At 40.1% G+C, this 24,460-nt stretch overlaps 1 protein-coding gene across 4 annotated transcripts in view; it reads left to right on the top strand.

Moving 5' to 3' along the window:
• The window catches only part of galntl6 (polypeptide N-acetylgalactosaminyltransferase like 6), a 339,132-nt gene that overhangs the window by 81,294 nt on the left and 233,378 nt on the right, over positions 1-24,460 (top strand). For all 4 annotated transcript variants that reach the window (XM_051702941.1, XM_051702940.1, XM_051702938.1 and 1 more), the window contains exons 4-5: positions 7,023-7,161; positions 13,823-13,989. In XM_051702941.1, the coding sequence (XP_051558901.1) occupies positions 7,023-7,161; positions 13,823-13,989 (306 nt within the window). The remainder of the gene's footprint in view (positions 1-7,022; positions 7,162-13,822; positions 13,990-24,460) is intronic.

Below are 24,460 nucleotides of genomic sequence, written 5' to 3'. Positions count from 1 at the left end.
CTTTCAAAGCATATGGAAACATAATATTATCACAGCGTAAAGGAAATCATCCTGGCTAAAGAGGGATGATTTGATGGTGATGCCGTTTTCTTTATGGCCTTCATTTGGGGTAGGACATTATTTTAGAATCCCTGCCATGCTGTCTTTGTAAATCAACTGGTCGTCCCTGTGGCTAAAGAGACTTTATTGATCCAGTTGAATTTACGGTTGGTTAATAATGTAAGGGTGTATTTTGTTACGTTAAATTTTAGCTGGATTTGGTCCACAGCAGTTAAGGAAATAAATGGCTCTTGGGTGTTTATTGTATCCAACATTTTTCGTCCAGTTTTCAAGGATTCCCAAGGTTCTTAAGAGAATTTTATGTTTGCCCAAGCAAATTGTGCCAAATTCATAGACTTGGCTACAATTTCAATTACAGTTCAAGTCAATAACTGACATGGATAGATCATCACCACTTAAGACACCAAAGAGACACTATTAGTATTTTGCGAGCAATAACACCATGTCTCATCTCTCCATGTGATTATGCTACAGATGCAGCAATCCAATGAATTCCACATGGTGTTTTCTTTCAATATAAATGCTATTGTGTTGCCTTAGCAGAGCTGCACATAAGCTATATTTTTTAAGTTCATCTTTTAAGTGCCTGTATTGCTTTTTGGGTGAATGAATTTTGACATTGCTCTGCTTCTACACTGGGAATGATATTTAACCGCCGACACATAAAGAATATCCTAAATCTCCAAAGCTAAATGCATGTACTCAGGAAAGCAAACAAATGTGTCCTTTTGGTTAAAGTTCTATGGCAGCAGATAAACATATCAAAAGGCACAGTTAATCAGGAAGAGGCACACATAAGGAGACTTGTTTTATGGCCCTTTGGAATGAAATGAAGTCACTGTATTAAGCAGATTGATTTGTCAGATTAGAGGGAGGATGGCTTTGCTGGTGCCTGAAGGTAGGACCGCGTCCTTCTGCATATGGCCCACGTGGCTCAACTGTTCCATGTTGACCCGTCACATTGGAGCATGCTGCACCATTCTATCTGAGGGCTTTCAGTGTGCACCATCTGTTGGTGACAAATCTTATGATAGCAGCCTCCATTATAAAAATCCTCCTGTTAATTTTTCATGAGCCTAGTTCATTGGAGATTCTGGTACATGAATCCTTGGGAAGAATAATGGATCTGCCCAGATCTAGTCTGACAGGAATAACAAATTACATTGCAAATAGGTGTGGGCAATCTCAATTTTTTATTTAGATTTCTACTGAAGCATACAATTAATGCCCAATAAAGTCCTGATCCTTAATTTACTTTTAAAATAAAAGAGCAGGAATCAACATCCACAGAACATCTTAAAAAAAAAAAAAAAAAAAAAACATTTAATGCAAGGCATCCAGTTTGATGTGCAAAAAATAGAAATTTTCAAAAACACTTTTAACAATACCTTATCTATGGAAACTCAAGTCTGGGACTTGGACTTAAGTTGCACTTAAGTTGAAAAAAATTAACTTGACAGTCGCCACAATATTTTACAGTCCTTTAATATTGTTGCTTGTCAGATTGTATGATTTGATTCCAGAATATTTTATGATCCCTGAGATTTGTTCAGATGGCAAAATTGTGGCAAGTGTGAACCCAGCTTTAGACCATGACAATGATTTGAGACATGACTTAGACTCCAGATTAGAGATTCATGAAAATCAATTCTTTAGAAATATTTTATCTAAATGCCACAACACAGTTTAGATTAAATAAATAAATAAAAAGGTCCCTAGAAATAATAAACGTTTCATTTATGGAATTTAATAAATCCTGCAACTGGTTTAATAAAACTAACATGCCATATTTAAAAAAAAAAAAAAAAAAAAAAAAACTATTACCCAAAGAGATTTGAGATTTGACTTGGACTTGTGACAGAATACTAAGGGAGGAATTCACTAAGAATAAATTGCACCCGGTAAAAACACAGTTTCTTTGCACACACTGTCTGCGCTGGTTTAGTCCCTGATTCACTAAAGGAATTATGCAGATTAGGCAAGCGTGCAAATGCATCCATTAAATCTGTGGTGAATTTCTGATGCTTTGCCCTGAAAGTTCTGAACAATTATAAACTTTGTATAAAGCTGTTTTACAATGCTTTTAAGAGGTAAAAACATGAACACGGTTACACAAAGGGCTGCTGTGTGGGAGTACTAAAATCTGTAACTTTGCATTATGATTTAAATGCTCTCTGTAACTGTTATCATGCTACAAAATGCCTGAGGCGTGGGTGTGAGGTTATCATAAATATGCACGTGGAGAGATGACTTTGCACTAAAATGCGCTAAGGGGTGTATTTAACGAATAACGCTTACATATACTGTATAATCAGAACACACACACTCAGACCCACAATTATCTCTAGCTGTATTATTGTATGAATGGTCCTAATTAGCAGAACTGGCAAAAGCATATATGTAAATTATGACATCATTTCGGAACTTTGTAATGGATTAATTAGTGTTGTCAATAATTTTGGCAGAATTACGTAGTTAAAAAAATATAAAGGCAAATATCCCCTCCTGGGTTATTTTGTTTTTGAAAATTTCTATTTTTTGCACATCAAACCGGATGCCTTGCATTAAATGTTGTTTTTTTGAAGATTGTACAAAAGATCTGTCAGAATGCGTTAATTACAGGATGGTGGCTTGGTTTTGACTTTCATAGAAAATCCAGGATTATAAAAATGAAAATCAAAGCAGGCAAAATATTTGAACATTTTCTACCCTCTACATAATCATGCTATTTTAAGACACAAAACATTTCTTTTAAAAAACAGCAAGAAAAGTTATTAACGTTTTGATCAGTTAAATTTCATATACAGGTAAACGTGTAGTATGGCTGTTTGGCACACGTGAAATATTAGTTTATATTAATAAAATTAATGAGTCCATTAACTCCTAGTAAATTCAGAACTGCATTACCTCTAATGTATGAAGGATAAAACACTTTTCAGACTTTGCTATACTAATTTTGAACAATTTTGGAATAGCATTCTATAAGCCTAGATTCCATCCACATCCATTTTGTTATTGACAAAGTGAAAATGAAAAAAAAAAAAGTTGGGGAAATTTGCCGTGTTCTGCCTGTTTCCATTCAAATGGCCTTTTATCGATAAAAATTGTGTGCATGATGACGTCATGCATAAAAAAAACCTTTGTCGCATAAGTGTTGGTTTATCGCAAAAGAAATCTGCCCTTAAGCCGTTTCCATACAGAAATGAGTGTTTATCGCTAATTGTGTTCCTTTCACCTCCCAGATGTCCCTAATTTTTTATCCTCCGAAGTTTTGGTAAAATGAAGAGAGTATTGAGACAGTTCATTGAAATTAGACAGCTTACTGTCATTTTAATTTCACAAATAAAGCAGTCAGAAGACGAAATTGCAATCAAAAGGGAGCTGTTGCCCTTCTGATATTGGTCCTGATGTTACGCCTATTGTAGGTTGCCACCGGTTCCGACCCGAAAGAAAGGAAATTTTCGGTCTTAGTATAAGGACCATCCATCGATGTGTATATGCTGTGTGCACTGCTATTAAAGAAAAATGTATGCGGTGTAATATCAGGGTTTACATATACAGTATAATACATTCCTGATATTCAATAGGCTATTTTGAAAAATCATCTAATCTAAGCATTGTCATCACAACTGCATTATGTCCCGCATATTTGTCCAACAACTTTTAATGACCAGCCGAACTTTATTGTCATCTAAAATTAATTTTAGCGTCATAATGCAATTTACATTTTCTGAAGAAGCTCAGCAAATGCGATCCGAGGTAAAGAGGGTTAGATTTAAAATATTTAAAAGTTTTAAAATGTTCAAAAGCTTGTTTTCTGAAAGCGAACTCAGCATTGGACAAATAGTTCTGATAGTTTATAGTCTTAAAAAAAGTGTAGAACATTCTGAGAATGTCATTCATCCGACTTTATTCGTCTACAGAACAGAGTAAGGCTCATTTAAGTTTGTGTAAAGAAAAGGCATATATAGGTCAAAAAAAAAAAAAAAAAAAAAAAAAAAAAAAATAAATATATATATATATATATATATACACTATATTGCCAAAAGTATTCGCTCACCCATCCAAATAATTGAATTCATGTGTTCCAATCACTTCCATGGCCACAGGTGTATAAAATGAAGCACCTAGGCATGCAGGCTGCTTCTACAAACATTTGTGAAAGAATGGGCCGCTCTCAGGAGCTCAGTGAATTCCAGCGTGGTACTGTGATAGGATGCCACCTGTGCAACAAGTCCAGTCGTGAAATTTCCTCGCTACTAAATATTCCACAGTCAACTGTCAGTGGTATTATAACAAAGTGGAAGCGATTGGGAATGACAGCAACTCAACCAAGAAGTGGTAGGCCACGTAAAATGACAGAGCGGGGTCAGCGGATGCTGAGGCGCATAGTGCACAGAGGTCGCCAACTTTCTGCAGAGTCAATCGCTACAGACCTCCAAAGTTCATGTGGCCTTCAGATTAGCTCAAGAACAGTGCGTAGAGAGCTTCATGGAATGGGTTTCCATGGCCGAGCAGCTGCATCCAAGCCATACATCACCAAGTGCAATGCAAAGCGTCGGATGCAGTGGTGTAAAGCACGCCGCCACTGGACTCTAGAGCAGTGGAGATGCATTCTCTGGAGTGACGAATCACGCTTCTCCATCTGGCAATCTGATGGACGAGTCTGGGTTTGGCGGTTGCCAGGAGAACGGTACTTGTCTGACTGCATTGTGCCAACTGTGAAGTTTGGTGGAGGGGGGATTATGGTGTGGGGTTGTTTTTCAGGAGCTGGGCTTGGCCCCTTAGTTCCAGTGAAAGGAACTCTGAATGCTTCAGCATACCAAGAGATTTTGGACAATTCCATGCTCCCAACTTTGTGGGAACAGTTTGGGGATGGCCCCTTCCTGTTCCAACATGACTGCACACCAGTGCACAAAGCAAGGTCCATAAAGACATGGATGAGCGAGTTTGGTGTGGAAGAACTTGACTGGCCTGCACAGAGTCCTGACCTCAACCCGATAGAGCACCTTTGGGATGAATTAGAGCGAAGACTGCGAGCCAGGCCTTCTCGTCCAACATCAGTGTCTGACCTCACAAATGCGCTTCTGGAAGAATGGTCAAAAATTCCCATAAACACACTCCTAAACCTTGTGGAAAGCCTTCCCAGAAGAGTTGAAGCTGTTATAGCTGCAAAGGGTGGGCCGACGTCATATTAAACCCTATGGATTAAGAATGGGATGTCACTTAAGTTCATATGCGTCTAAAGGCAGATGAGCGAATACATTTGGCAATATAGTGTATATATTTTTTTTTTTTTTTTTTTTTTAATTTGGTAATTATTTTATTTAATGCTTTATTCATTTGGTAGGCTAATTTATTTTATTTAATGCAGGGAATTTTGCCGGCATTTTTTCAAAAGTAAGCTAAACAATCATTTTATAGAACTGGGCTATATGTTAGTGTTCCAAAAAAGCACACTGATGCTTTTATCCTAGTATTGTGTATTCATTTTTAATTTAAAACATCTTTGTGCATAGAAATTATATGTGGAAAAGCAACTTAAATAAACGGATGGCTACCACGATTAAATTAAACACAAACAGTGGCCATTCATTTGTTCTCCGTGCACTTGTTGATGTGCATGATACAAGGTATTTCTGTTGGCATTCCTGGAAGTGTCATGTTTGCAGCATCGGATCTATATGCTGTTAAGATCAATCCATAATCACGTAGCCTACAATAAATTGGCTTACAAAGATGTATACCTTGTCGTCATGATTAACACAGGCTAACGATTGGGGTAAATTTTGTGATATGACTACATTTTTGCATTAATGCCAATTTTTGCAAACAAAAAGTGTTTCCTAACCAGTTTTTCACAACATTTGAAGTATCGACATAGAGTTTATGCGCTAGAGTTAAATGGAAAAATATTATGCTGACACTTGTGAAATTTTAGCAATAATTTTTGTTTCCTTCAGCTTTATTTTGATGCGCTAACACCTTTTTCGCAAAAAATCCTTTGATGGAAATGTAGTTATAGAATACTAATGTAATTTTTCTTTCTGCAAGCATACAGCAGGGAAAGTAGTCATACCGATGTCCCAGCAGTTGTTAACAATGTTTTAAGAGCTTATCCAGTTAAAAAAAAAAAATACAATGTATGTCTGGAAGGCTATGTTTTGAAAATGTATGTATGCATTGTAGAGCTGTAGGGAAGCATGCTATATTAAAGTATCCATTTGACATTTAAACATTGTAAAATGTTTACAAATGGTATTTAATGATTCAGGCGAAAAGATGTTCTCAGGGAGATATTAGTTGCACAGCTCAGTCAATTACCTACTCAGGACATAAGAAAACCATTCAAAGTAGAATTGCTACTATATTGCTAATTCTAGTGTGTAATCAAAATCTCATCTCAAAAATCAATGTTGTGTACTTTACTTCAGCCTGTGCTTATTTTAGCATTTTTAAGGGATAATTCATGCAAAAAAATGAGATTTCTGTCATCATCTACTCACGCGCATGGCATTCGAAACATGTTTTTCTTTTCCTTTGGAAATGGGGTTAATTCAAATGAATGTTCACAAGCTTTTATTGCACTTAAAAAAAAACCATCAACTATGGTAGACATGCAGCTGAAGTGTGCTTGTCATGCCTACTGTGCAGGGGTGTTACAGACAGGCTGATTCACAGTAGACAGCAGCAGAGACCATAATGTACAGTGTATGAGCCAGCAACTCAGTCAGCATTTTGAGTTTTCATCTGTAGCGCTGGTCAGGGAAGGGCCAGGTTCCTCAGTTAAGCTGTTTCAGCTGTTCAGTCTGGAAAAAATAAAATAAACTGTCAGCTCTCACAGCAGTACTTTCCATCTGTGGAATGATGATATGTGTCATTGTTAGTACACACTTGCTCACCTTGCCAACATCCTTACTGTGCACAGCATGGTCGCTGATGTCTGACCGGATCTGTTTCAGGGAAAGGGGAGCATGGGAAACCATTCCCGCTCACAGAGGACGAGTGTGATGACTCAGTGTACAAAGAGAACGGCTTCAACATCTACGTCAGCAACAATATCGCTCTGGACCGCTCCCTTCCTGACATCAGACATCCAAAGTGAGTAGAGCTGATTCTCACAGCATGTTCACAGAATCCACCCTGCAAAGCTGCACAGCTTGAGCTAGACATCAGCGTTTTAACGATCCGTGGCTGGCCACATTTACACAATGTTTTAATTAAGATTTTGTCATCTAAATGAGAAATTAATCTAATTAGAATTAATCAGCCAAGTGATTTTTAGGCTTTTGTTTGTTTAATGTTTGCTGTCATATGACATAAATAGCAGTAAGAAGGGAGAGCCGGCATTATTAATTATTTGCTCAAATTACACACCTTATTTAGGCTAATGCTTTGAAATTTTGCCTCAAACAAAAATCCATGTCACGTTCGTGGCTGGTTAAAACAAAAACTGAGATACCATTGATGAGATAGCTTTTATCGATTGTTGCTCTGTTGCATTGCGCCTGGTTAGGACATGATGTAAGAACATTATTAAGCACAAATTACAAGGTTTTAGTGCTCTTTTCCTGACCGTCATTATTAGAGCATGAAGCCAAAAAGAGACACATTAGTAATGTTCACAGTCCATCCATTTGGCTGGATTTGGAGGAGGTGGTCTGGTTTTACACTTCCATTTAAATGAGCTCTGTGATGTATTGATCATTAATTGTTCTCATAAGGCTCTGCACCATTAGCTTCTCTCGGATGTTTTCGCTGCCATAGATTTTCCCTTGGCAAGAACAAATCTCTGTATAAGTCTTACGCCAAAGAGTCAGTGTCTGGAGGTGGACCTATTTCTTACAGATTTGTCAATAACTAAAATATTATTTATTCTGCCCGAACAGGTGACAGGTCCATTTTAAGAATCTGCTGCTGTCTTGTCAAGTTTCTGGGATTTTAGAAAGTGAATGAATGTGACATTTTTACATGTTATCTTCAGACATGTTCTACTGTATGAGAGAACATGTCTGAACCTTAACATTTTGAGATGATCATTACTATGTCATCTTGATGAAAAAGTTTTTTTTTTGGTTTTTTTTTTGCACTTTGTTGTTTGATGTTAAGTTTAAATTTTAAAACCCTTTCAAGTGCTGCAGACAGTGTTCCAGTGAAAAGCTTGGTGCAAGGCTTTTATTTACATCCCATATAAAAGCTTGTGGCGCTCAATGTGTAACCTGCCAACGGACTGAATGTGAATAAGTATCTCAGTGCGAAAGCCAGCATGTCTGCTTAAGAGTTTTAGAAACATACTACATAACTTCATATGAGAAGAAAAACAAACAAAACAAACAATACTTAATCAACAATAAACTAAGAAATGAAAGTTAGAGGTTGATGGAACAATGGTATAGCTGTAAGTATAAATGTAACAGTTACTGTAAACTTTTTATAATAAATAATATGTAATTGACACACGACACAGTTGACTTCTTTTCACTTTTTATTGTATTTCAGAAAAGCAATGTGGAGAACATCCCTCATTTGTTGCTCATGTTTAGCCAACTGAACAAGAACAACAACACAGCAATGCGTTGGCCAGGGGTGCGTTTCCCGTACAACTATGTAACTTACTTCTTAAACACCATAGTACGATGCATCGTTGGAGAAATTAACTAGCTAGTCACAATTGTTTCCCAAAACCATAGTAACTATGTCACTTATCCATCATTCAAACCACATTAGTTCAACAATATAGAGCTGTCGTTAATGATGTTACACAGGAGGTGGAGTAATAAATTCTGTGGGTATCAAATAATAATAGCTCATTTACACATACTCCAGAAAGATGTTTAATGCACGAAAGCTGCTGAAGACATGAAAGCTGCGTGCACTATATGCGTGAAATACTGAGGTTTCCTTTTACATCAGACTTTTGGGTTCCCCTGATGCACTTGAGCACGTACTCACATGCACACTCTTCAAAAATATATTAGAAATTCTCTTATGCGTTAACATGGACATGTAAGCAGTGTTCTCTGACAGAAGCAATGTGTGTTAAAGTGCTTTCTCTTAACCGTCTTCAATCCCTTTAAAAGGCTGCATTCACGTCTACGTGACATTTCAGAACACCAGTTTTCTTAAGTGCATGTAAACGTGGTCAAAGTCTTAAAAGAATGACATTTATGTATTGAATGAAAGATATAGATGCCTCAGCGAAGTCAAATTATGTCCACACAGTAAACAAACAAGGAACTATGATTATAATCACAGGTGAAGAGAGCTGTAGTTCCAACCACACAACATTGTGATGCTGTTTGGAAACACCAAATCATTAAACTATGCTGCTAATGATGGAGCTTGCGACCATAGTTGGCTAACGATGCTTTTGAGAAAAGAACCCCTGAACAGTAACATTAAATGCACACATATTAAGTTGTGGTGCTCATGTTGGAGACAAAGTTTTGAATCTGGCCTGTTCCCTTTGCCTCTCCCCATAATTTCCTGAAAAAAAGTGGCAAATAACGTAAAGTTAGGGTGGTGTGTTCATCTGTCAGTCCAAGTGTACATGACACAGTGCGGAAGGACGTCAAATATGCTGGGTTAAATACACAACGCGCATCACCTCTCAGAACATGCCTTTCAGAACATGCATGCGCACAACGTCGAGACCAAGTGTGGTCCAATAATGTCTATACATGCTGGATGAAGCTGAGATACAATTGCATTATCTAGTTGTGTTAGTCTGACTTGGAGTAGTCGGGCTAAAGCGTTTACATGACATTTTAAAAATTATTGTTTTAGTCCTACTGAATCAAACTTTTAAAGTGCATGTAAAAAAAATTTTCAACATTTAAAGCCATTTAAAACTTCTCAAGGGAATTCTGTTGTTTTTCTCCTGAGTGTACAGAGTTCAATTAATCAGGTGGTATCTGATAAGTGCAGCAGTGAAATTAGGTTTGCTGGTTCACAGCTAAAGCAAAACATTTGTTTTTGAGGGCCTCAAGGGCAGAAATTTAAATCCACAACCCTTATGGTGACTGGATCTGACATTCAGACGGATACATCGCGGGGAAAGCATTTTATTTCTCAGCAAATTGATGTTCCCACAAATTACAGTAGCCGAAATCCTGAACTGCATGTTTTCATGCATATAGATTTTCTTATATACCTATGCTGAACATGTGGGATACTGTATGTGACAGTTGCATGTTTCATGACACTATCTGGCTATTACTGTTCAAATGGTTGCCTCTCTCTTCCTGAGCTATATTTTATAATATAGAATGATCTGACAGGTCAGACAGGGCTTTTACAGTGCATCCAGAAAATATTCACATCGCTTCACTTTTTCCACATTTTGTTATGTTACAGCCTTATTCCAAAATTGATTAAATTCATTATTTTGTTCAAAATTCTACAAACAATACCCCATAATGACAATGTGAAAGAAGTTCGTTTGAAATCTTTGCAAATTTATTAAAAATAAAAAATGAAAACAAATCACATGTACATACACTATATTGCCAAAAGTATTCGCTCATCTGCCTTTAGACGCATATGAACTTAAGTGACATCCCATTCTTAATCCATAGGGTTTAATATGACGTCGGCCCACCCTTTGCAGTTATAACAGCTTCAACTCTTCTGGGAAGGCTTTCCACAAGGTTTAGGAGTGTGTTTATGGGAATTTTTGACCATTCTTCCAGAAGCGCATTTGTGAGGTCAGACACTGATGTTGGACAAGAAGGCCTGGCTCGCAGTCTTCGCTCTAATTCATCCCAAAGGTGCTCTATCGGGTTGAGGTCAGGACTCTGTGCAGGCCAGTCAAGTTCTTCCACACCAAACTCGCTCATCCATGTCTTTATGGACCTTGCTTTGTGCACTGGTGCGCAGTCATGTTGGAACAGGAAGGGGCCATCCCCAAACTGTTCCCACAAAGTTGGGAGCATGGAATTGTCCAAAATCTCTTGGTATGCTGAAGCATTCAGAGTTCCTTTCACTGGAACTAAGGGGCCAAGCCCAGCTCCTGAAAAACAACCCCAACCCATAATCCCCCCTCCACCAAACTTCACAGTTGGCACAATGCAGTCAAACAAGTACCGTTCTCCTGGCAACCGCCAAACCCAGACTCATCCATCAGATTGCCAGATGGAGAAGTGTGATTCGTCACTCCAGAAAACGCGTCTCCACTGATCTAGAGTCCAGTGGCGGCGTGCTTTACACCACTGCATCCGACGCTTTGCATTGCACTTGGTGATGTATGGCTTGGATGCAGCTGCTCGGCCATGGAAACCCATTCCATGAAGCTCTCTACGCACTGTTCTTGAGCTAATCTGAAGGCCACATGAACTTTGGAGGTCTGTAGCGATTGACTCTGCAGAAAGTTGGCGACCTCTGCGCACTATGCGCCTCAGCATCCGCTGACCCCGCTCTGTCATTTTACGTGGCCTACCACTTCGTGGCTGAGTTGCTGTCATTCCCAATCGCTTCCACTTTGTTATAATACCACTGACAGTTGACTGTGGAATATTTAGTAGCGAGGAAATTTCACGACTGGACTTGTTGCACAGGTGGCATCCAATCACAGTACCACGCTGGAATTCACTGAGCTCCTGAGAGCGGCCCATTCTTTCACAAATGTTTGTAGAAGCAGTCTGCATGCCTAGGTGCTTCATTTTATACACCTGTTGCCATGGAAGTGATTGGAACACTGAATTCAATTATTTGGATGGGTGAGCGAATACTTTTGGCAATATAGTGTAAGTATTCACAGCCTTTGTCATGACACTCAAAATTGAGCTCAGGTGCATCCTGTTTCCACTGATCATCCTTGAGATGTTTCTGCAACTTGATTGGAGTCCACCTGTGGTAAATTCAGTTGATTGGACATGATTTGGAAACCAAGCCATGAAGTCCAAGGAATTGTCTGTTGACCGCCGAGACAGGATTGTATCGAGGCACAAATCTGGGGAAGGGTACAGAACAATTTCTGCAGCATTGAAGGTCCCAATGAGCACAGTGGCCTCCATCATCCATAAATGGAAGAAGTTTGGAACCACCAGGACTCTTCCTAGAGCTGGCTGCCCAGCCAAACTGAGCGATCGGGGGAGAAGGACCTTAGTCAGGGAGGTGACCAAGAACCCGATGGTCACTTTAACAGAGCTCCAGCGTTTCTCTGTGGAGAGAGGAGAACCTTCCAGAAGAACAACCATCTCTGCAGCACTCCACCAATCAGGCCTGTATGGTAGAGTGGCCAGACGGAAGCCACTCCTCAGTAAAAGGCACATGACAGCCCGCCTGGAGTTTGCCAAAAGGCACCTGAAGGACTCTCAGACCATGAGAAACAAAATTCTCTGGTCTGATGAAACAAAGATTGAACTCTTTGGCCTGAATGGCAAGCATCATATCTGGAGGAAACCAGGCACTGCTCATCACCTGGCCAATACCATCCCTACAGTGAAGCATGGTGGTGGCAGCATCATGCTGTGGGGATGTTTTTCAGTGGCAGGAACTGGAAGACTAGTCAGGATCGAGGGAAAGATGAATGCAGCAATGTACAGAGACATCCTTGATGAAAACCTGCTCCAGAGCGCTCTGGACCTCAGACTGGGGCGACGGTTCATCTTCCAACAGGACAACGACCCTAAGCACACAGCCAAGATAACAAAGGAGTGGCTACGAGACAACTCTGTGAATGTCCTTGAGTGGCCCAGCCAGAGCCCAGACTTGAACCCGATTGAACATCTCTGGAGAGATCTGAAAATGGCTGTGCACCGATGCTCCCCATCCAACCTGATGGAGCTTGAGAGGTCCTGCAAAGAAGAATGGGAGAAACTGCCCAAAAATAGGTGTGCCAAGCTTGTAGCATCATACTCAAAAAGACTTGAGGCTGTAATTGGTGCCAAAGGTGCTTCAACAAAGTATTGAGCAAAGGCTATGAATACTTTTTTCCTTTTTTTTTTTTTTTTTATAAATTTGCAAAGATTTCAAACAAACTTCTTTCATGTTGTCATTATGGGGTATTGTTTGTAGAATTTTGAGGAAAATAATGAATTTAATCCATTTTGGAATAAGGCTGTAACATAACAAAATGTGGAAAAAGTGAAGCGCTGTGAATACTTTCCGGATGCACTGTATAGATACTGGCTCCCCTCCAGGATGCATTCGTCCACCACCAGGTTCTGCTTATTTCTCTTTACTGTTTTTGTTTTGTGTTGTTTTCTTCACATCCCCATCTACTGTAAGTAAATGTTAATAAACCACACAGCGCCCAGTGAATGATTATTATATAGTGGTGTATAAATTTGGGCTGACTTGTCTAGTTTGTCAGGGTGCTGAATTAGAGAGACCGGTGTAATCCATAAAGTACCACGTCATCTGCCAGTGCCAGTTTTGTGGGAGCTCAATTATTATGCAGATTTCTGAATGCTTTATGAGGGTGCTGGGAGTGAAGGACCTCTCAAAACATTAATTTATGATCTGAGCTCCATCGCTATTGCCCACGCCGCTGTGGCAGCCATCATCGGTCCCTTGGTTTTCAAATAATGCTTTTACAGTTTGGCAAGATCTAGCACAATTAGCGATATGCTTTATATTTCACACATTCTTGTTCTGAAGAGGCTTAAAGGCAATGCTGTGAGTGTTTGTTAAGTGTCTCACAATATGTGGATTAAATGTTGATGACCTGATGAAGGATTTAGTATAATGCATAAAGGGGTTGGTAGTATTTACCTGCCTCTCTCTCTCTTACAGTCTCACTCTTTCTTTCTGTCTTTAGCTGTAAGCAGAAGCTTTATCTTGAAAAGCTCCCAAACACCAGTATTATCATCCCTTTCCATAATGAAGGCTGGTCCTCTCTGCTCAGAACCATCTACAGCATCACCAACCGCACACCCGACCACCTGATTGCTGAGATCATACTGGTAGATGACTTCAGTGACAGAGGTAAGTGGCAGAGCTGGTGTCCTCTTGTTCTTTTATTATGAGAGCATCTGCTTTTTGAAAGTTTTGCTTTTTTTCTGTATTAGCTGCAGAAAATTACATTTGAATGGAGATTCAGCAGTGTTTGTTGGCTGGATTATTGTGTGTAGAAACGTTTTTTGGTCAGTTAGAGAGGGGGAAGGGCTTTGCCATTCACATGAGACTATTAGAATGGCAAGATTGGGTTCTGTTTCTCTAACAATGGCAAGATTGGGTTGTGTTACAAAAAGTAGTCTCATTTCCTATTTCCACTTGGAAATAGGAATGAGACTACTTTTAGGGTCGCAGGGGTGCTGGAGTCTATCCCAGCTAACTTGGGCCAAAGGCAGGGAAACACACTGGACAGGAGACCAGTCCATCACAGGGTTAACACAACACAGGGCTCTATTTTAAGAGTGCTAGCACTAAGCACAGTGCTATGTCATTAGTCATACATGCAAAGTCAATGGGCAAGGCCATGAAGTTTTGGTATTTTCGTGCAAGCATGCGCTAAGTCTAGGCACAAATGTGTTTGAAGAAATTGTGCATGCAAAGCGCTAATGGGCTGGGTCAAGTGGAATTTAATTCTGAGGTTCTTCTCTGGCACCATCTGCATCCTAATATATGCAGTGTGTAAGCAACCAGATTGAGCCTTAGTACCGTGGGGAGTACCGCCATGTGAAAACTAAATTCTCACACATGAGACACGTTCGCAAAATCACCGCCTGGAGCAAAGGGACACTTTTGTTACCATCGTTTATTAGTGTGAAGAAAGTGAGAGTTATTATGATTAAATTGCTAATATTATTAATTGTATTGTATTTTTTGTTTATATTTTTATGTGTAGAAGATGATCTAACAATGCAAAATTAATGGCAGCATTAAAGTTATAGCTTAGTTAGCTCATGAATTGATATACAGAAATAAATGCTTGAATGTCAGTCTTTTTCAATAAATTAAAACTGTTGCTTCATAGATATTAGCTATTTGATTATCTTCATGAAAATCAAAACAAAAATACATAGTGAACATTCATAATTTCATTTGTTAGCCCTAATGAAAAAACAGCAACAATGTATTTAATTAATGGTGTTAACCCATGTTATAATTGACCCGGCTAGTCGGCAGTGTTAGACTAAAAGTGTTAGAACTGCTAATATTTATATAGGTGTGTGTGTGTGCGTGCTTATTTTGTTGTTTTTAAATACTGTTCTCTAAAGTTTCAGCAGTTGGTGTGGAGTAGTTAAAAACTGAAGTTCTTTGTAAGTCAAATGAGGATCGATAGTTCAGGGGCTGTGCGCTCACATCAGTTGATACTGTCTTTTCCTGCTAATCACGGGTTCGAGACCAGCTTTACATATCTGTCTGTTTGGATACATGTAGAAAGTAAACTACAACCAGCAGATTCACAAAAAGCCATTATGCTCTGTGGCTGCTACTGAAACGGTGTCCTGTAAGATCATTGTTGGTCATGTATTCATATTATACTGTGTATATTTTTTACATGGTATTTAACTTATATTTGTCGCCACGATGTTTTAAAGGTAAAATCATTGGCGATACATTCACATAGAACGGCAGCGTACATGATTACATGATAAAGTTTATTATTCAACTTAATTACATTATACAGTAGCCTACAATAGCGTGAGTGTAGTTCACAATTGTGTTGAACATTATTGCTTTTTGTCACATTGTATTGCGCACGCTGCAGCCGAGCGAACAGAGACAATAAGCCCCGCGACACGTGTAAATGACAAACATGACATCTGAGCAAGATTTGTTCTCCTTGCTCCACTTTATTGCCAAATGTTCTACAGTAGCTGTTGTGTGTTTATTATCAGTGTAACTTCCCACACCATTATCAGTTTGAGCTATTAGTCAGCGATAATAGTGGCGAGCATCTTTATGTTCAAATGAGGTTTTGTTATTCTGTGTGAAATGGTGCACATTATCAAGCAATGCTATCGTCATGTTAACTTGTTCTTCACGTTCACAATATGCAGGGTTGGGAGGGTTACTTTTGAAATGTATTCCACTACAGATTACAGAATACATGCTGTAAAATGTAATTTGTAACGTATTCTGTTAGATTACTCAAGGTCAGTAACGTATTCTAAATACTTTGGATTACTTCTTCAGCACTGGTAGATTTTTTCACTTGTTTTGACTATAAAAACTCTGCCAGTACAGTAAGACAAAATACACAGGTTAAAAATACATTCTCTGAAAAACATAAATATCTTATGCAGTGTTGTTTCTAAAACAAGATGAATCAAATTTGTTACAGGAAAACAATAAAAAAATTATTATCAAGAATAAGATTTTTGCCCTAATATCAAAGGTCTTACTAGAAAAAAAGAAAATATGATCCAATGTGAATTTTCTTGATAAAAAAAAAATATGATCGTACCTGGTAGTGTACATGTAAAATGGCTAGAAATAGCATTTTAGCTTAGTGTAAAGCTGACAATTTACACAAGTTTATTTCTGTTTCTTCTGCTCCAAACTTACTTCAAAGTTACTTCTCTGTCTACTCGTATTAATGTAACACATCATAAGAAAGTGTTTCATCGCTGTTCAAATGCACTTTGGATCGCATCATATGTACTGTATAAATGTTTTCCATCTGAAAGGACTAAATATTAAATGAAACAAATGACAATAAAATGCAAAGTAATCTCTTCAGTAATCAAAATACTTTTTGAATGTAACTGTATTCTAATTACCAATGATTTAAACTGTAACTGTAGTGGAATACAGTTCCCTATCTGTCACTCACTTGACTAGGGGCCGCTCTTGGGAGCCCCAAACACCTCTGATCTGTGAGAAAAGGCCAATGGGAATTGGCGAGTGGAATTTGCATGCCACTCCCCTGGACATACAGGTAGCTGGCTCGCAACCACTCATTCAGATTTTTTCTTCGGAGCCGAGCGGTGTTCATGCATTGAATTAATTCATTGAATTCCACTGCCGTTCCATTCTCCTCTGCGTATGCTGTTGGATATACGGTGCATTTCAGCGGTTTCTCCCCCTCGTGCACGAATAAGTGCAGAGAACGCCCTTGGGCACTTTGACAGCTAAAAGAGAGTATATATTCTAATAATAAAAGCGTATATTTTCCTTTAAAAGAGTGGCACTGACGGAGAGCATCTTTTTAAAGATTACTTTCCGTCTGTGTATAGTTCCTGGTTGCGGTCGTTACTTCTCCGCCTCTGACGGCCACAATCGCTGCCTCACGTGTCTGGGCTACAGCCACGCTGAGACAGCGTTCGTGGATGGCTCATGATCTCACTACGAGAGCATGACCATGGCAACGTTGCAGTCGTGGCTTTCCTTCTTAAGGGGGCAAGCCACTTCAGCCGCTCCACGCCCTGGTCCTTCTACCTACGGGTATGAGGCCGTGTCGTTTAGCGCTGGGGGTGAATTGGGGACCCCAATGGTAGTGGTTCCGCTGGGTAATCCCCCACGGACCTCCCATTCCCCAGTACGCTCGTTTGCCCCGGTTGAGATCTGGGATGAGACAGGCGGCTCGCCCCAGGGCGAGTTTGATGTCTCATTCGGGGCTCGAGAGCAGGATGAGCTCTCAATTGCAGTATCGGAGAGTGGGCTGATCTGGTCGGATGCGGAAGACTCGACTGGGCTCCCACCTTCGGGTGTGCGCATGGCATCCATGCTTGCCCGGGATGCCGCGAGCATCGGGCTTGAGTGGAACCCTCCACCCTGCCCTGAGCTCTCACGGCTTGATGATTAGTTCCTGGGCTCAGAGCACCGCACACGGCCGCGCCCCTCCCCGGTTCCATTCTTCCTGGAGGTGCACGAGGAGCTCACAAAGTCGTAGCAGGCACCTTTTACTGCCCGGACCCGACCTCTGAGCTTCTCCGCTCTCACTACCCTCAACGGTGGGGCAGCCAGGGGGTACACGGCGATTCCCCAGGTGGATAAGGCGGTTGCCCAAAAAACACCGCCACCTGGTGGAATCGCCCGAGACTCCAGTCAAGGCCTGTAAGTCCACATCGTCCTTGGCGACCAAGGCTTACAGTGCCGCTGGTCAGGCAGCCTCCGCCCTGCATTCCATGGCCCTCCTGCAAGTGCACCAGGTTAAGGCACTGAAAGAGCTGCACGAGGGTAGTCCTGACACAGGACTCGGTGACCGATCTCGCCCTCCGGGTGATGAAGGTCATGGCGCGGGCTCTCGGGCAGGTGATGGCCACCTTGGTGGTCCAGGAGCGCCACCTGTGGCTTAACCTGGTCGAGATGAAGGAGGCCGACAAGGTACACTTCCTTGATGCCCCCATCTCCCAGGCTAGCCTATTCGGCGACACCGTCGAGGACTTTGCCCAGCAGTCCACGGCAGTCAAGGAAGGCTTCGAAGCGCCCCTGAGATGGGCGACACAGGGACAAGGAGACCCGCTGTGAGTTTGGAGGTGGTGGACAGACCACTCCATCCCCTGGTGGAGGGCCGGGTGGAGAATCTTTTGTTTCCTTTGAATTTGATTTTGCTGCACGCCCGAGGGGCTGCGGCACCCACATTTTCAAAGAAAGAGCGGTTTCCTCATTTCCTGGGTCACACAGCCGGTGTTTACGGCCGTCGTTATCATGACAGTCAGACACCGAATGTTCACGGCAGGCACGGTGCTACGGAAGCGGGTTCCCTGCCTTCAAGCGCCCAGCTGTGGCACACACCCACACTCAGGCAGTTGTGATGAGTCACGAGGACGTTCACCTTCCTCCCCCATCGCTGACTGGTCCTATGGTGGGCACACGGAGCAAGGTAAGTGCTTTGACCTTTCTCTCAGCACAGCCACGAGCTCAGGATGTGAGGCTCCTCGACGTGGCAACTCCAGCTTACGCTCGCTTCGCATGCCGTAACTCGCCCGCCGTCTCCTCCTCTGGAGTCAGTAGCGAAGGTTCCCATGACCCCTTTTAGGGAGCAGGTGGTGAGCCTGCAGGCGCTACCCCAGGAGGAGGCAGACCCCACCTTGTCGTTGCTGTGTCCGGTGTGTGCTTTGCGCATCTACTTGGACCACACGCACGAGCTTTAGATGCTCTGAGCAGCTCTTTGTCTGCTTTGGTGGACAGTGGAAAGGGAACACTGTCTCAAACAGAGGCTTGCCCACTGGATCGTGGATGCCATCGCTTTGGTACAGCGATGCGTACAGCGCCTTTCCCCTCCCGGAGGGGAAGACGTGCACATTTTCCCCCGTGCGAGTTCACGAGGTGGTGAACCCTGGATGTTCTTCCTCCTTAGCCCTACGGCTGGCGATTCGGCAGAGGAATTCGTAGCCGGGCCCAGTACATGTGCTAGTATGCCCTGTACTGGGGTAGGTGCTCCACATGTGGTAACCCCTTGTGACGTATTTTCCACTGTACGGTTTCCTTGAGGGCAAATCCGTGTCTCCCTTCAGCAGGGTCCTCCCCTGCCACTGGTCGCCATGCTGTAGAGTTCCTCCCCTCCGGGTAGGACCTACTGTGGGACTTCTTCCACATGCGATACTGCTGGTCGGTAAGTCCATGTGATGTATTCTCCACACATTACATCCCCTTTACTCCCCTGGTTACTACAATATTACTATAGCAAAACTACCTTTATATAATTTTTTATTATAAATAGTAATAAAGAAAATATTATGAGTCAAGAAACAGAATGTGAATAATATGCCAAACGCAGGACCGAACCCTGGACATACAGACACCGGCACATTGACATTATGCTCCACGCCATTGGAGCGACACTCTCAATGCAGTTTGTTGTGTATTTCTATGTTGCCAATAGACTATTGGGTTACATCTGAAAGCAAACAGTCACTCTGAAAAATAATCACTCTGAAAAATAATCTGTATTATCAAGCTATGGGGCAACATTGGTTAATAGCAAATATTTACTACTAATAAAATACTATGACAGATAATGAACAACAAAGCTCGTAACCTACAGGTTTGAATTGCATAGCATTTCTGGTTATCGCATGTTTAGCGTAAAACTCAAATGCATTTATTGAGACAAATATTATACAAATAATGTGGTCACAGTACTAACTTCCACCCTAATTCATGTAATGGAAAATTGCAATTCTTTTTCAAATATTTTATAATATTTCATTTGATAAGTATTCTGCTCCCATAAATAATGATTCTGTTCACTTTTTCTGTGTTTTTTTTTTTTTTTTTGCCAGGAGAATATAACATAATATGACACAATGTATACATATCAGTTAATTAATTCACATTTGATAATCCTGTTTAAAAAAATGGAAAATATGGGCTAGCCTATCAGTACATTAAAAGAAAGCACAGGTTTATAGTCTTTACAGATTTTGGAAGTCACAATTGTTTGAATATGCAGTCTAATGATGCTTGCTCATAACGTCTGTGCATATGTATAAGAATACTCACAAATGATAATTCTCTCTAATGAAATGTAAATGAATAAATGCAAACAAATCTCCAATGTGTAGACATCCTTGTGAATGCTGAATGCTGCAGTAAAGTCTTTATCATATGTCTCCATTGCAACGTTTAGCCAGAAAGTAAATGTTGTGGTGTTTTTAAGTTTGTTGTTCTACTTTCTCCTCTTTTTTTTATTTTTTATGGCAGTTGGCAAAACAAGCTTAACTTGCTCTTACCGCCTCCAACTGAATGGTCATTACGTTGGGAGAAAGAGCTCTGAGGCATTCAGCTTTGGCCTGTTGAAATTCTATGGTTATAGCACCCCTTAGCGGTTTAGAGCTGTTAATGACCCATTCACGCTGTGATTGCGCCGGTAGAAAGCCTATTCTGAATGGATACCCACGATAGTGTCAAGCACCAGCAATATAAACAAAGAAGTCTGTAATGTAGATGGACTGTAGGCAATTAATTAGAAGTACAGAAATAAGGACTTATGTTCTTTTGTGCATTAACTGCATCCTTGTTGAATGTCAGGCATATTTCTATGATTGCGACTTTTATACGCATGGAAATTGTGGTTCTCATCAGGATTTAAATTTATGCTCTGAATGTATGCATTATAAATCATTTTCATCTGCTGACACACAAATCATGGCTAGTATTAACAGTGATTGTATCAGGGGGCCTGGGTAGCTCAGCAAGTATTGACGCTGACTACCACCCCTGGAGTCGTGAGTTTGAATCCAGGGTGTACTGAGTGAACCCTGCCAGGTCTCCTAAGTAACCAAATTGGCCCGGTTGCTAGGGAGGGTAGAGTCACATGGAGTAATCGCCTCGTGGTCGCGATTAGTGGTTCTCGCTCTCAATGGGGTGCGTGGTAAGTTGTCCGTGGATCGCGGAGAGTAGCATGAGCCTCCACATGCTGGGAGTCTCTGCGGTGTCATGCACAACAAGCCATGCAATAAGATGCACAGATTGACTGTCTCAGAATGAGAGGCAACTGAGACTTGTCCTCCGCCACCCGGATTGAGGTGAGTAACCGCACCACCATGAGGACCTACCAAATTGGGAGAAAAGGGGATTACAAAAAACAAAACAAAAAACAGTGATTGTATCGGAATACTCTTTACTTATACAATTCACCCACAGTTTATGCGCAAAAACCCACAGATAGCGCAAACACTCCAACCCACACTTACACTTTGTGCTTGCACAAAAACTGCAATTTAGAATTAGCGTTCTCACGGAAATTGGATAAGACATAGCGCACGGTGGTAGCGTGAAGTCCTGCGCTTTGCGCACTTATGAACATAGAGCCCTCACATTCGAACTTTCCCTCACTCCTACAGTCAATTTAAATTTTACAGTTCACCTTACCTGCATGTTTATGGACTGTGGGGGAAACTGGAGTATCTGGAGGAAGCCCACTCCAACAGAGGGAGAACATGCAAACTCCACAAAGAAAGGCTCAATGTCAACCACTGGGCCACATGCTACTCCCAAAAAGTACTTTAAGGGGTGAATTCACTAAACAGTTGCGTCACTTTTGTGTGCTGTATTACAGTGCAAAAACCTTCATCTTATTCACTTACCACCCACAATCCAGTTTAACTAGGCCCTATCCATGCTGTTACAGCACTATGTTGTATATTTGAATGAAGTCATTGTCAATTGTCTTTTCAGGATTAAGATGCCTCATTTTTATGTAAATAAGGCTTATTTTAGATTGTGCCTTATTTACAAAAGTCAGCACTATTTGCCAAGTGCAATTAATGTTGAGATCGTACTGCCTGCTGAGAGCAGACGGTAAACAGAATTTTGTTTAAAAGAGATATTTTTTACATTTTCTAGTGATCAGGGCAGCAGTAACTGGAAATATATTCAGACCTGCTGTGCAGTTGAGCATGCTTTCAGCATTTTAAAGAAAGCCAAATTAGGTGTCTGGATTCAAGTGGTAGAGAGGTTGTGTACAATTCCAGTAAACTATGTTAGATTGCGGTAATCTGCTGCATCCTCAAGAAACCAGCCTGCATGATGGGGAATTCCATCATGCAAATTGTGTTCAGCACTATTATTCTGGGTGCGTTTGCACCATTAGCTAATTTCCATAATTCCTTTAGTGAGAGCTAAAACAACACAGACAGTGTGTAAAAACAAACAATGCTATCAGCAGGTGCAGTTAATTAATAATTAATTCCTCCTCTACTTGTGCATCTACAAGCTGTCTCCTGTGTTTTTTGTTTTTGTTTTTGTTTTTTTGTGCAACATGTCTATAAAAAAAAAAAAAAAAGAAAACAATTATGCTGTCTTAAACCATGAAAAGTATTACTTATTCCACTTATTGCAAGGCTTTTGGTAGTGGCAAAAATTGTAAGATACAGTTCAGCCTTTGTGATCATATGTATCTTGGGTTGGAGACATACTGATCCTGTTGCGTAATATAGCATGGAACACTATTCTATGTTTGGAGCCGGATCCCAATACCTCACAAAAAAATAAAATAAAATAAATAAATACATAATAATAATAGTCAATATGAACATCCCACCCCACAATGCTGTTTGTAAAATAAAACATTTGACAAAAAGTGGTTCAATTTTGTCAGATTTAACAACAAAATCTGCTCAATTTGGCCAGATTTATATAAATAAGCATTTAATATTTTTTTTCTATATTTTTTATCCATTTGTTGTGCAGCAAATACTTAAAAATAAATATCAAATCTAAATTTAAATGTTAAATCTAAATCTTCAATTTAAATCTAAGTGTTAAATGTAAATGTTAAATATAAATGTAAAACTCAAAAATAAATCTTAAATATAAATCTAAATGTTATATATAAATGTTAAATATAAATATAAATATTAAATATAAATCCAACTTGTAAATCTAAATATAATTCTTAAATGTAAATTATTAATATAAATCCTAAATATAAATTCTAAATCTAAATATTAAATGTGGCATTGTTCTGTAGAATAAGATTAGAAAAAAACTTGTAAAAACACTAATGCAATGTCATGCACAGATATATAAATAGTTAGCTAAACAATAGGAATATTCTGGAATGGTAAAAATAATTTACAGTTGATGCTGGACACATGAATAGAAATAGGCTAGATGAATAGATGAACACTCCTCAATCAGCATGCTAAATCAAACTATAACCTACGTTCTTGTATGTTAACAGAAAACTGGCTAGCAGAAGGCAGAAGAAACAGCATCACAGTTGAGCTAGCTAGCACCATGATAGCTAGCCTCTTAAATTGTCAATGAAATGGTGTTAGCTAGCTTAGTTTTAGCATATCTGATTTACTGGCTAGCTAGCTACTGTTTAACACATTTTGATTTAGTATTTGCTAGTTAAACTTTAATACCATAGATCAGATATATTTACCCTAGTATTATCATCAAAACTCACTTGACTGGATGTAGTCCTTGGGCTCAATGCAGTAGTGTGGCTTCAATAGTCCTGCTGTAGTAAGTAGCCTGCAGTAATTAGTGTGGGAATTTTGCAACCCTAAGCAATGAACTCTCAAAGCATACAAAATGTCTTCTGGCATTTTGATGTATCATTGCAGTTTAATTTTAAATTTTTTAACAAATAGATCTTTCACTGACAAAAGCACTAAATCTCCTGAGTGTCCACCCAATGCTCTTATGAGTCATTTAGCTAATGACTGGCTTAAAGATAATTTTCATCCATATTTTTCTCTATCACAAACATTTTTCAGGCTTTTTAAACCTTTCGCAATGAGTTGCAATTTATTTTGCCAATTTACGGAAAGAATAAATGAAATTTCCAGCATCACACAAACATTTTGATACATTTTATTCTGTTTAACGCTTAACCAACAATGGCCTAGTCCCTTTCAGCAGAAATAAACACCTGTCAGTCTCTTTAACTGCACTCACAGAAGGTTGGCTGTTGCCTTCTTTTTTATCTAGACAGACGCTTTTGAAACTGTCCAGCACCATCAATCATAACAGCCAGAAAACAAGAGAGATCTAATTAGCATAGAGAGCAGCACAGTCCTGAGTGACTGACAGACTGCCATACAACTGC

This window comes from Myxocyprinus asiaticus, chromosome 7 (assembly GCF_019703515.2).
Source record: "Myxocyprinus asiaticus isolate MX2 ecotype Aquarium Trade chromosome 7, UBuf_Myxa_2, whole genome shotgun sequence".
In the NCBI taxonomy this organism is placed as follows: Eukaryota; Metazoa; Chordata; class Actinopteri; order Cypriniformes; family Catostomidae; genus Myxocyprinus; species Myxocyprinus asiaticus.
This window is presented reverse-complemented; position numbering and strand designations above follow the sequence as displayed.